General features: G+C 39.1%; 1 protein-coding gene across 2 annotated transcripts in view; it reads right to left on the reverse strand.

Moving 5' to 3' along the window:
- Positions 1-12426, reverse strand: part of NPR3 (natriuretic peptide receptor 3) — a 73555-nt gene that overhangs the window by 38890 nt on the left and 22239 nt on the right. For both annotated transcript variants that reach the window (XM_019737286.2, XM_019737285.2), the window contains exon 3: positions 9813-9979. In XM_019737286.2, the coding sequence (XP_019592845.1) occupies positions 9813-9979 (167 nt within the window). The remainder of the gene's footprint in view (positions 1-9812; positions 9980-12426) is intronic.

The raw sequence follows: 12426 nt of genomic DNA on the forward strand, positions 1-12426 counted from the left end.
GAGGTTGGAAAAGAATCTTTTAGTGAAACTGACCAGTCTAAGAGAAATAACCTCCAGATAATCATATTTAGGACAACCCTTTGAAAAAGCTAGCTTGACACCTTATTACCCTACAATAAAGTCTAACACTAAGCAAATTGCCATACACACAGACATTCTCAAGAGCTCTTTAATGGCTCACCCTTAAATATAAACAGACAGCTAAGGATTACCAATAGTTTAAGAAAAGTATGTAATATGAAAGAGAAATCAAAATTATTATTTTTAAAAAAGAACTTGAAAGAAATAGACAATACAGGAAGTTAAAAAAAAATTTATCTCAATAAATATTAGGTACTGTACCAGCAATTATAAGAAGCACCTTTGTTTTACATGCATTTAGAAAAATTATGACAGCCTACCACTTATAAAATGAATCCTGACTTTAGATAAGTTAAAATGTGAAAGAAGTGTGTTCTAGAACTGATGAAAGGGTATACTCAGAAAAAAATAAGGTATTGCATCTGGAAAACAAGGTCAGGGTGTTATTTTTTAAAAAAGAGAGGTACTCAGAGAACAAAAAGAGCTCTTGGAAATTAAAAAATGATTGCAGAAATTTTAAATTCAATAGGTTGGAAGATAAAGTTGAGGCAATGTCTCAGGAAGTAGAAGAAAAAGGCAGAGTTGGAAAACAAGAGAAAATTAAAGAATTGACTAAGGAGAACCAACATTCAACTTCAAAATTTCCAGAAAGAGTAAACAAAGTGCCCAGCACAAAGATTTAAAAAGACCCACATCAAGACACATCATCATGAATTTTCAGAACAACAGTGAGCCAATTGTCTGCCTACTTGATTTCCAATTCATTCTCCTCCCTACATGTGCTTTGCTCGGCTCTATATCATAGGAGGGTGATTCTTCTAGGTTGCATTTCCCCATCAGCTGATTTCTGGTTGGTTCAGCCAACAAGAATCACTAGTGGAAGAGCCAGGAAAAAGAGAAAATCCAGGATATCTTTCCCTCTATCTCTTTGTCTAAGGTAGCATCTCTGGCAGAGGTCATGTTTCTTCAGTGCTTCTACTCCCATGAGCAGCCCTAACTTTTGGGTCCTGGTAAAACTATCTCTCCCCTGGTCCTTCTGACTCTAGAAGTGGTAATGGCTTTTTGCTGTAGCTAATCTCTGGCTTGCCTTACTCTTCTATTTGTCATTTCAACTCTTCCTATACCTTAACATTAGTTTCTCCTATTAAATTTCTTCTATTGAATTACCTGGTGTAGACTCTATTTTCCTGACTAGACCCTGACTGAAACAATTAAAAATACGGAGAAAATAGTAAAGGCTTCTAGAAATAGATAAGATAAAAGTACCATGAAAAAGATAAATAATCAGAATGGTAACACCAAAAGCTACAAAACAATATAGCAATGACATCAAAATTTTGAAGGAAAACAATCTTCAAACTAAAATTTTATACCCAACTAAATAATCAATTAAATATAAAAATAAAATGTTTTCTGATATGCAAAGTCTCAAAAGATTTTCCACTCATACCCTCTTTGTCCTTCAAAACTAAGGTAAAATTTCAACAAAGGAGATTTTATATCCATTAAAAAGAGGATTCAACACAAGAGAGAACTGAAGGTTGCTATTGAAGGAAACAATTACTCTCAACTGGGGCAGGAAGACAAAGGGCTAAAAACAAAACACTAATATAATTATCTAAAATTTTTAACTGAGGGAATGAGAATGAAATAGTGAGAATTACATGGAAGCAAATAAAAGACCAACGAAATAAATTATTGACTCCAGAGAAAACAAAAAGCTATACAGGAAAGAAAATGTAAGCATACAACACTACATGGTTCTTTTATAAATACAAATACATACGGCCATAATAATACTAAAAACTTGTGGGGGGGAGCTTTTCTTCAAATACCTTTAACTAAAACTTTGTTATAAAATGTTGGGAGGATAAGATGAAAAGGAAGTATTGGTAGAGTGTGTAAAGGAGTGAAATCTTTTTCTACTTTAGAAAATCAAGAGATAATATCAAAATTTTTAATATCAAAAATAGCAATGCAAGTAAGCTACTTTAGAAATATGTCCATTCTAGCACAGGAGAGAAACAGCCGAAGAAGCCAATAAAAACATTAAGGATTATTGCTTCTAGGGAGTGGGAGTCAGAAGTGAAGAAGAGCAGAACAGAAGACGCATGTTTGCCTTAACTCTTACAGTACTTTGAATTTATTTTTAATTTAGTCTGCATCTTTTTGCACTTATTGTATTCAATCTGGAAAGTCATGCATTATTTTGATTTAAACAATGACAATATCAGGGAAAGAAGCAGAGCTTCACCCAATAGCAGAGCCAACTGTTAAAGGGCTAGCCAGTGAATGGATCTCAGAAATGCCAAACACAGCAGGGAGAATGGGGCAAGGCCAAGAGTGGGATTTACAGGACCAAAAAGTCAGAGAGATTACTAGAGGGGAAAATATGTCTCCAACATTGTCTCAGTCTAAACTGACAAATAGCAGGGACAAATTTAAGTCTACCTCTTGAAGACATAATGTGAAAACCCAGGGAATTGGAAAGACTGGACTGACTCCCTATTCCAGAAGGAAGAAATTAATAAATGAATTAGTATGTCTTTTATCTCCAGAATGTAAGATTAGGAAATATTAGAGCATTTGGGTGTTTCTTCCAGTGGAATGATTTTTCAATGCAGCCCAGCATGCATGGCATGTTGATCGGCCATGGTCTAGTTCAACGAGTCTTACCTTTTTGCAACACTGATCCCATTAAGAATCAGATGAGGGGTGCTGGACCCTTTCTCCAGAAATACACACATGGGCATTTACACACAAAATCTTTACACATAGAGAATTAATGCACCTTAAGTCAAAAAACCCTCATCCACTTAAAGAGATCTCGGACACTTGGATGAATTTGGAAGTAGCTTCCTACTAAAGCACTAAGTGAACCTACTCCATTGTGTTTAATTTCATCTCTCTGGGAACATGGATATTTTCAGATATGTGTCACGTTTGGTCTGCCACAACATAAACTGTCCAGAACTCTGTGAGGACCATCACTGGGCCAGAGTGCTTTACACTGAGGTGCATGGTATTTTATGTCCATGCTAGCACAGGAATGGAGCTCTTGTGCGCTCCCAGAGTTCATGGCCATGGATATTTATAGACCTGCTTCAGTATTTTTAGGTGATGAGGATCCCATCCCAGATGGGACCACTGCAGGGTCCAGGATCAAGCTCACAGCCATACTACCTGGGGAACTCAATAAATAGCATCTGATGATCTAGAAAATGATGGTTTACACTTCCGAAGAAAACAGAATACAGGATGCTGCAGATGAGAGGAGACAGAGTCCCAGCCAGACCTGGTCAAGTATGTGAAAGAGTAAAGGGAAATTGATATCTTTAAAAGTGGGCAGGCAGGGTGCAGGGAAAGGAAGGAAGTACTACAGCCTTTGTTGTTTGCCAGGCTCACTTGTAGAGCCTGAGACACTTAATCTTTGGGTCATGGGTTTACCCCCACATTGGGCACAAGGTTATTAAAAGGGTCAGACTGATGTAGTGGAAAAAGAAAGCCACTGAACCAGGAGCCAGGGGATGCAACTAATCTTGGCTTGGCTACCATTCAGCGCATTCTAAAACCAAACACCAGGACTCTAGAATTGGAACCACTTGTGTACCAGAGGCCAAACACCTCCATTAAGTTACCCTAAGTCCAAGCCACTGCACATGTGGCCACCCAATAAGAACCACCAGAGAAGCCCAGGCAGGCAGTTGGCAAACGCCGTCTGAGCCACACTAGGCACCCCACTGATACTTGAGGGCCCTTCCTGTGGGGCTTTACTTCTAACTTTAGATTTCTGATGACCCCTCAGAGGGTCTTCAGAACCCCCATGGTGAAAACACATTACTATCCCCCAACACCATCTCTCACGGTATCAATGAAACTGAGCTCCTGGCTTTGTGTACCTGATAAGGTCTAGACATAGGACTCTGTCACCACCCAACATTGTTGTGCTGATTGCAGTATACTGGTTACCTTTGGAAAGGCCACCTCACCTCCCTGGGCCTTGGTTTCCACCATTGTACAGGGAGTGGGGTGGGTTTTATGTCCTCTGGTTCAATAATAACTAAAATAATAAGCATGGTAATGATGGCTTACCTTTATTGGCTGCTTCCTACGTGCCAAGCATACAGGAAGGGAATGCAAGAGTGAGCAGAAATAGACGTGGTTCTTGCTCCCACCGAGTTTATAGTCTGGTAGAAGAGGCCCAAGTTAATTAGAAAATCCCAGACATGTGTGTGTGATTACAACCTGAGAGGCATGCTCTGATGGAAAGGAGCAGAGTGCCATGAGTTAGTCCAGAGTGTCAAGAAAGACCATCTTGAGAAGGTATAGTATCTAAGTTAAGATCTGAAGGGTGAGTAGGAATTCTAGGTATATTAGGCATGCAGAGACATCATGTGCATTGGTCTGGAGACTAAGGAACGAAAATAGGATAAATAATAGCTACCTTTCATTGAAAACTTACTAAGTGCCTGGCATTGCGTTAAATATTACCTGTATGTAATTCTTGAGTTCTTTTTTCAACAGCCTTGTCAGTTAAAAAATTATTATCGCCATTTTATAGTCAATCAACTAAGGCACAGAATTCAGAGATGTGCCTGAGATAAGAACAGTAAGAGGCACCTCCAGGTCTATGAAACCCCAAGCCTGCATATTTAACCATTAGGCTGTACTGGCTCCAGTGTGGACCACTGGGCCCCATTAAAACATGACATGTCAGAATGGAATAAGTTTCCACCTGGTTTACTAGCAAGAGGACAAAGGTACTGTTAAAAATATTATCACATTATGCATAGAAATGGAGACACTGTCATAAGATACACGTACGAATAACTAGACCATTGCAGCACGTGCAACACATACAGCCCCAAAGATAGCCAGGCTCTTATTTTCTATCATAACACACTCATGTATCCACCCAAGCACCCACCAGAGATGAATGAAACAGAACTAGATATTTGACCCAGAGATGCTAATCTACAGGCTGTCATAGCCTTTGAGACAACCCAGCCTGGAAACCTCCAATTAGGCAAATGTGTATAGATTCAATTGTAATTATATCTCTAAAATATGGCCTGGGAAATAGAGAAGCTCCAACTCTTGAGGTACAGAAAGACCAGAGTTATTCCAGGAGTGCAGAGATTATTAAAATTAGAAAAATCTAGACAGAAGGCGATCAAAAGGTACAAACTTACAATTATAAGATGCGTTAGTTCTGGAGATCTAAGGTACAGCATGGTGACTATAGTTAACAATACTGTATCATACATTTGAAAGTTGTTAAGAGAATAGATCTTAAAAGTTTCATCACAAGAAAAAAATTTTTGTAACTGTGAGGTGATGGCTGTTAACTAAACTAAGAAAAATCTAGTAATGCAGCAAACTATACTGTAACAGAATAAAGAAAAAAAATCTGATTATCTCAATAGATGTAGAAAAAGTATTTGACAAAATTCAAACACCCCAACCTACACAGGTGATAAAATTGCATAGAACTTAACATATACACACAAATACACACACAAACACACGTGCGCATGCATGAGTACAAATAAAATTGATAAAACCTGAGTAAGATCAGTGTATTGTATGTATCAATATCCGTATTGTGCTCTTATATATAATTTTGTAAAATGTTATCGTTGGAGGAAACTGGGCGTGTATACAAGCAATCTCTCTGTATTGCATCCTAAAACTGCGTGTAAATCTGCAATTATCTCAATTAAAAAGTCAGTTTTAAAAAGAGAGGGCAAGAGATGGAGATGGAGGAAGGGAGAGCGGTAGAACGAGGAAGAGGGAGGGGAAAAAAGAGATCTATTTTACAGAAACAAAATTGCATCATCCATCAAAATTTGGTAAGTTAAAAATATAGACTAATAATTTTATTTTAAAAACTCATAGCCACTCCATCCTTCCAGTATTTCAGTACAGCCTTATAAAAATTTTAAAGTTTCAAATTTTTGCAATTTTGAGATCACAACCTTTCCATGGATGCTGCCAACATGCTAATACATCAAATGTTATACTAACATGTGACATAGAGTCAGGGACATAATAAAATTTATAATGCATACAATAAAAACCTGTATCCAAAGCCTTCCTTTAATCTGTATTATATAAACCTTGATGTCTGTTATGCTATTTTTCTTTCATTTATCCAAATAAAAGGCGTAATTTTGCCAAAACAAATCTTCAGTGAATGAAAGGGAATTTCCATAACCTCATAAAAACCCTCCCAAGAACCCCACAGTAAACATCATGCTTACATGGTGAGATGAACAGATTTGAAATCTGTTATGCCGTGTTTCTCTGAAAATAAGACCTAGCCAGACCATCAGCAGTAATGCATCTTTTGGAGCAAAAATTCACAGAAGACCCAGTCTTATTTTAATATAATATAAGACCAAGTCTATAATATAATATAATATAATATAATATAATATAATATAATATAATACCGAGTCTTATATTAATTTTTGCTCCAAAAGACGCATTAGAGCTGATGGTCCAGCTAGGTCTTATTTTTGGGGAAACACGGTGTGTTCTTCACATTAAAGTTAAGAACAAGACAAGGATGCCCACTATCGCTGCTTATATTCAGTACTGTATTGAGATCCTAGCCAGAGCCATCAAAAGTTTTAATTAGTTATACTTAATATAATTTAATATCCTTAATTAAGTATACTTCTAATTAAGCAGACTTTAGAGAATTAAAAAGCAACAAACTTGTCACTCTTCATAGGTCATGTGATTGGTTAGAAAATGTGTGGTAAATTTTAGAACTAATCGGGGAGTCCGTCTAAGTTGCTGGGTTTGAGATCAACAGCCGGGGCTGAAGAGCACATGATGGGTGTCACGATCTACATAAGCAGATGAAACACCTATTAGTACAAATAAGAGAAGCAGAAAGACCTTGAAAAGAGCTGAGCTCTAGAATGAAGACCACCAAGTCTTGCTAGCCTTGTGAAGTACTTCCTGCTGCATTTAATCAAAGTCTAGCCTGTGCGATCACAGCCACACGAGCTCCTGGTTCCGGGGCTCTCATATCTCCCTCTTCTATGACAACACTCATCACAACCAAAAATCTAAACGAACCTGATAAACATCTGCAACTGGGCACTCAAAGGAGCCCAATTATAACACACATAAACATGAAAGATAGACACAAATGCAGAACTACAATAAGTCATTACAATGAGCTCTAATTTCTACTTAAAATTTTCATTTTTATGTTTTTATAAAGTCAGTTTTCAATGATCCCACCATTGGAGAGAAACAGTGTTATAATCTACGACTACAAATAATCTCTAAAGCATTTAGTTTGGAAAGTATTATGGATTTTTGTAGTAGGTATACCTTCCTAGTGAGATTTCTCTTAGACATTCCTTAAAATCGGATTTAATATTTGAAATACAGAAAAACTGATCACCAAAAAGAATGCTGTAGTAGTGTGTTGGAATGCCAACTTTTGCCGACCTTGTATTATTATGTTGGACAACCTGTACTGAAATATTGGAACTTCAACAACCTCAGGAAGGATGCCAGACAAAATGACACCATTGTTGAGTTTTTAAACCATAAAATTAATATGAACCTAGTAAAGTAAAATAATACAGTGGCACATGTAAAAGACAGGTGTTTGCAATATTGGCACAGGTCACCTTCGGCTGCACTGCAAAAGGAACCTCAGTGCCATTTGCGTTCATTCCTATTCCTCAGGCAAAGGATTTGGATGATGACAATGTTATCATAGGTTTCTTTAAACTTGGGCTCTGTTGCAGACGCCCTACTTCTTCCATAATTCAGAACGCACTGTCCAATAGAGTAGCCACAAGTCACATACGGCTACCGAGTACTTGAACTGAGGATATGCTGTAAGGGCAAAATACATATCAGATTTCAAAGACTGTGCACAATAAAAAAAGAACATTCAATCTCATTCATAATTTTTACATTGATTAAATGTTGAAATGATATTTTTGTATTTGAGCTAAATAAAATGTTTTACTAAAATTAATTTCACCTGGTTATTTTAAGCTTTTTAAACGTGGCAACTAGAAAATGTTAAATTACGTATGTAGCTCACTTGTGGCTCACATTGCATATCTACTGGACAATGCTGATTTAGAAAGTCAAATGGTATTTTAAATTATGTGTGTATAATATACATATAACATTTAATATGCTAATAAATATGTTTATAGGATCCTTTCTATGTCATTTAATAGCAAATTCCTATAAAGACAGGTATATTATTGTAACAATGGTATAAAGAGGCATCTTCCATTGAGTCCCAACTTATGCTTAATGCTTCAGACAGATTATTTATAATCGCAGGGCAGAGTAATTGTTTTGTGTGTTTGTTTTGTTTGTTTTTTATTTTGACATTCACTATTATTTCATATTAATTTCAGGTGTACAGCACAGTGGTTAGACATTCATATAATTTAAGAAGTGGTCCCCCGACGAGTCTAGTACCCACCTGGCACTATATGTACAAGTCATTGCCACATCATTGACTACCTTCCCTATGCTTTACTTTATACCCCATGCCTATTTTGTAACTACCAATTTGTAAACCTTCACCTTTTTCACCCTGCCCCCCAAACCTCCTCCCATCTATCACCCCGATAAATCTAGTAACCACCCAACACCATCCATAGTTAGCACACAGGGGAGTAATTTGGATCAAGGAGACTAAGTAATTTGCCCCTGATCACACTGGGGAGTGCTAGGCCCAGGCTCTGAATGTAGGTCTGTTGGAGGTCAGTGCCTGTACCCGCAGTATTTCAAATAAAGAAACTGGGAGAGGCCCGTTTGGAAGCGACCATCTCTTGTGAAATTGGTCGTTATCCCCCGTGGGCAGGGACTATCCAAGCCATATATCTATCATTAAGAAGGTGCTCCTATTCTGCTCTGGATGCTGTGGAGTGAACAGTTTTGAAAACCAACACACCTACCCAACCAGCCTGAGGGGCCCACTGCTCATCCTCCTCTGAAAAAGGGGTTACCAGAGGGACACGGAGGTTTGAGGGACCATATAGCAAAGTGTGCCAGAGACAGCAAAACAATGGCACCAAGTCAGGTGTGGTCAGCTGCTGTCGGTGCCACTAATTAGATGAGTCCCTCTGTTTAATCTTTCGCCTGGACTAACCTTCTGACTCGGGTCCACTCTTGGGAAATGCATCAGTAACAGGAGCACTAATTGAGTGGGAAGCTTTGAAATCCCTGAGTAGGAAACAGCTCGCAACCAAAGGGGGCAATGACACTGCCACAAGAGAGAAGCAGACTGGCCATAAAGCTAAGACCAACTGCCAAAAGAAAGAGCCCTCTAAAACCCAAAATATCTTCTGCCACCAAGCTTTGGAAAAATTAGGTATACAAAACTTTGGCATTCTTTCATCCATCTTCTCCCCCAACACGCTCCTAGCCGAATAAGTGATGGAAGTCTACAGACATCTGCTCAGCGTTACCACAAGTACCCACAAAAAGCAATTTTCCTTCCTACAGCAGTTGGAAAAGCGTTAAGTGAAGGGTGGGGGTGATGGGGGTGTGGTGGGGGGAGGGAGGGAGGGAAACTGGCCAGAAAAAAACACACACACAGAAAGCTTAGTGACATTCAGACATGAACCTAGGAATTTCTGAATGGTTCAGAATGGGACACTTTGTCACCTCTGATTTAATTAGAATGTTTTCAGAATGCTAAAGGTCTAGGCTCATAATCAAGCACTTACGTAATCCTCCTCATTGAGTCCTTGTTTCTCAACAGAACTTTTCACCTCCATGGAAAACTTCTCAAACTCAGGTTTCACTGTCCTCAGTAGAGTGATTGTTTGGAGGGATGAGTACGCCTGCTTAGCTTCAAAGTCGTGTTTGTCTCCTCTCTTCCACGAGCCATCTCCTACGGGAGAAATAAAAATATTTATAATTCCAAGCCAGTCACCATAAAGGGGCCATTCTCCCTTTTCAACTGCCATGTGTCTCTACCTGTTATTCTTGGCAGCCAGGATAAGAGGTATTGTCATAGTTTTGCACTTGGGTGTAATGTAACAATGTCACGATCCTCAAAAGAGGAGAAGGCCCTTTGGACATGTGTTCCTTGGAAATGTGGGAGAAAAAGAAAAGCAGTGTGGAGTTAATTGCCTTATAATAACCATGTGACGGTAATTTTCAGCCCCCAAGAACTGCAGCACTGCAGGAGTAAGCAGTAAGCTTTCTTCCTTCTCATTCACACTTCGCCTTTAATACCTACAGTCAACTGTGGCAGTCAAACATGTTGCTGATGTTATGTAGGTGTGGAGAGGCAGGAGTGGCTGTGTATGACAATGCATATGCACAAGTGTGACAAAGTTGGCACTGTTAAAACAAAAAAGTTGGAGATTATTGATACTTCTTGAAATATTTCTGGATCTCTTCAGGATGAGAAGTAGCTTGGGTGGACGTGAGGGCGTGTATCTCTCTAGTGCTGGCAACATCATAAGAATTATTTATTGGACAATGTTCGTCATGCATCAGTAGTAACAAAATGAAAATGACTAACATTTAGTGATCCAATATATAATAAAAGCTCTATTTATTGAGCACTTTATAAGTAGAAATTCACTTAATCCGCACAAAACCCTGTGGCAGGGGTACAATTATCCTCTCTATTTAACAGATGAGGAAACCAAGCCATTGAGAAGCTGGGTACCCCACTGCTCCCTGTCACAAAAGCAAAGGCAAATTATGTGGATAAGAATCATTACTCTTCTCTTTATTATTTCATTTCTGAGAAAACACATGACCTGCAGGGCCCCAAAAGGAAATGTGGACCTCTACCTTCTGACAATAAGCTGCTGTTTCTATGAATTATCATTATGATCCCTGGAGATCTCTGGAAATACAACAAGGAATTCAACCTCTGGAGTTCAACACCAAAGTCATTTGTTTGAGCTGAGCCCCCAGTCCACGTCAGACAGTGGAAGGCTGGCAGCCAAGCAGTGAGGACGGTTCTGGAGAGTAAGACCAGGGCTCCATAGCACTCACTCTACTCTTACAGAAAACGTTCAGCAAAGAGCTGGAGGCCTTGGAATTTCTATTACAGCTTAAGTCAGACAAACACGGATTCACTGAACTATGTCCAAAGGTCTGGATGGACATCACAGTCGATATCACAAGTGTCTTAAACAGTCCCCACCACCTTCTAGAGAGGGACTTAAAGACGGACACGCAGACAACTGAGGTGATTACAGGGTAACAGTTAGCTTACTGTGGGGGGAGGAGTTTGGGGAGACAAAGAAACAATGCAGAGTGTAGAGGAAGAGGCTACCAGATGCAATGAGGGAAGGTTTCGTGTGAGGAGGCAGCATCAGCCTGGTCCTAAACGTGTGACTAGGAGGAGAGGAGGATGGGAAAGTATGCTTGCCAGAGCCCACAGCACGGGCCAAGGTGAAAATGTGTATGACATCCAGTAGGCAGCTGGGAACCTCGGTCTGGAGCATGAGAAAAGGCAGAGACAAAGAATTTGTTTGTGGAGGCCTCTGTATAATCATAATCCTAATAATAGCAACTGTTTATTAATTGCTTACTATGTGCCAGGGAGCTGTTAAAAGATAAATAAGACAGAGCTGAGGACAGAATTCATTAAAGGCTAGATCTGTTCTCAGTGAGCACAAGATTAAATTTCAATCCACCAAACAAAATTTGACAATGTCCTCCTCCTCCCATATGAAACCTCCCAAACACCGAGGAGACCACAGCATGAGAGCCCGTGAGCAGCGTGTCACTGCCTCAGCCAGGATAAACCCAGTTGGGTGCTCGAACCAGACAACGTGGCCTTTGTGAAGGGGCCGAATCCATTTGCCAGGAAGACCCCAAAGTCGAAGAATGTCTAGAACATCTTCTGTGGAGGAACCCATTTCTTATAGGCATGCAATCAATACTTATTGATTCATTTTTAATTGACTCAAGCGCTCAAGACTTAGCAGGAGTGATGTGTCTTAGACAAAGAGGGTCAGAGGCTCTCAGCTCTGGGAAACAGTTATCTCCAGGGGCATAAGACAGGAAATACTTAACCCTATCGGGTGTTATGCTGTGTAATTAGAAAACATACACACAACTGGAAACAGTAACTATCTCTGTTACTAAAACGGGAAAAATTCGGGGGTTTTTTTTATATTGAAAAAGTGAAATCCAGTACAGTAAACTTGTCTACCACAATCTAAAAGATAATAACTTTGGAGTTTTGTTTTCTAGAAAAAAGAATGCAAACAACAGTACTTAATAAATTGAAGCCAAAATAAATAGGTATCATCTATAAACATAACTGATACTATGACTTCCTCCTTTTGTGTTTCTCGTTGTAATGTG

This window comes from Rhinolophus sinicus, linkage group LG03 (genome assembly GCF_036562045.2).
Source record: "Rhinolophus sinicus isolate RSC01 linkage group LG03, ASM3656204v1, whole genome shotgun sequence".
Taxonomy (NCBI): Eukaryota; Metazoa; Chordata; class Mammalia; order Chiroptera; family Rhinolophidae; genus Rhinolophus; species Rhinolophus sinicus.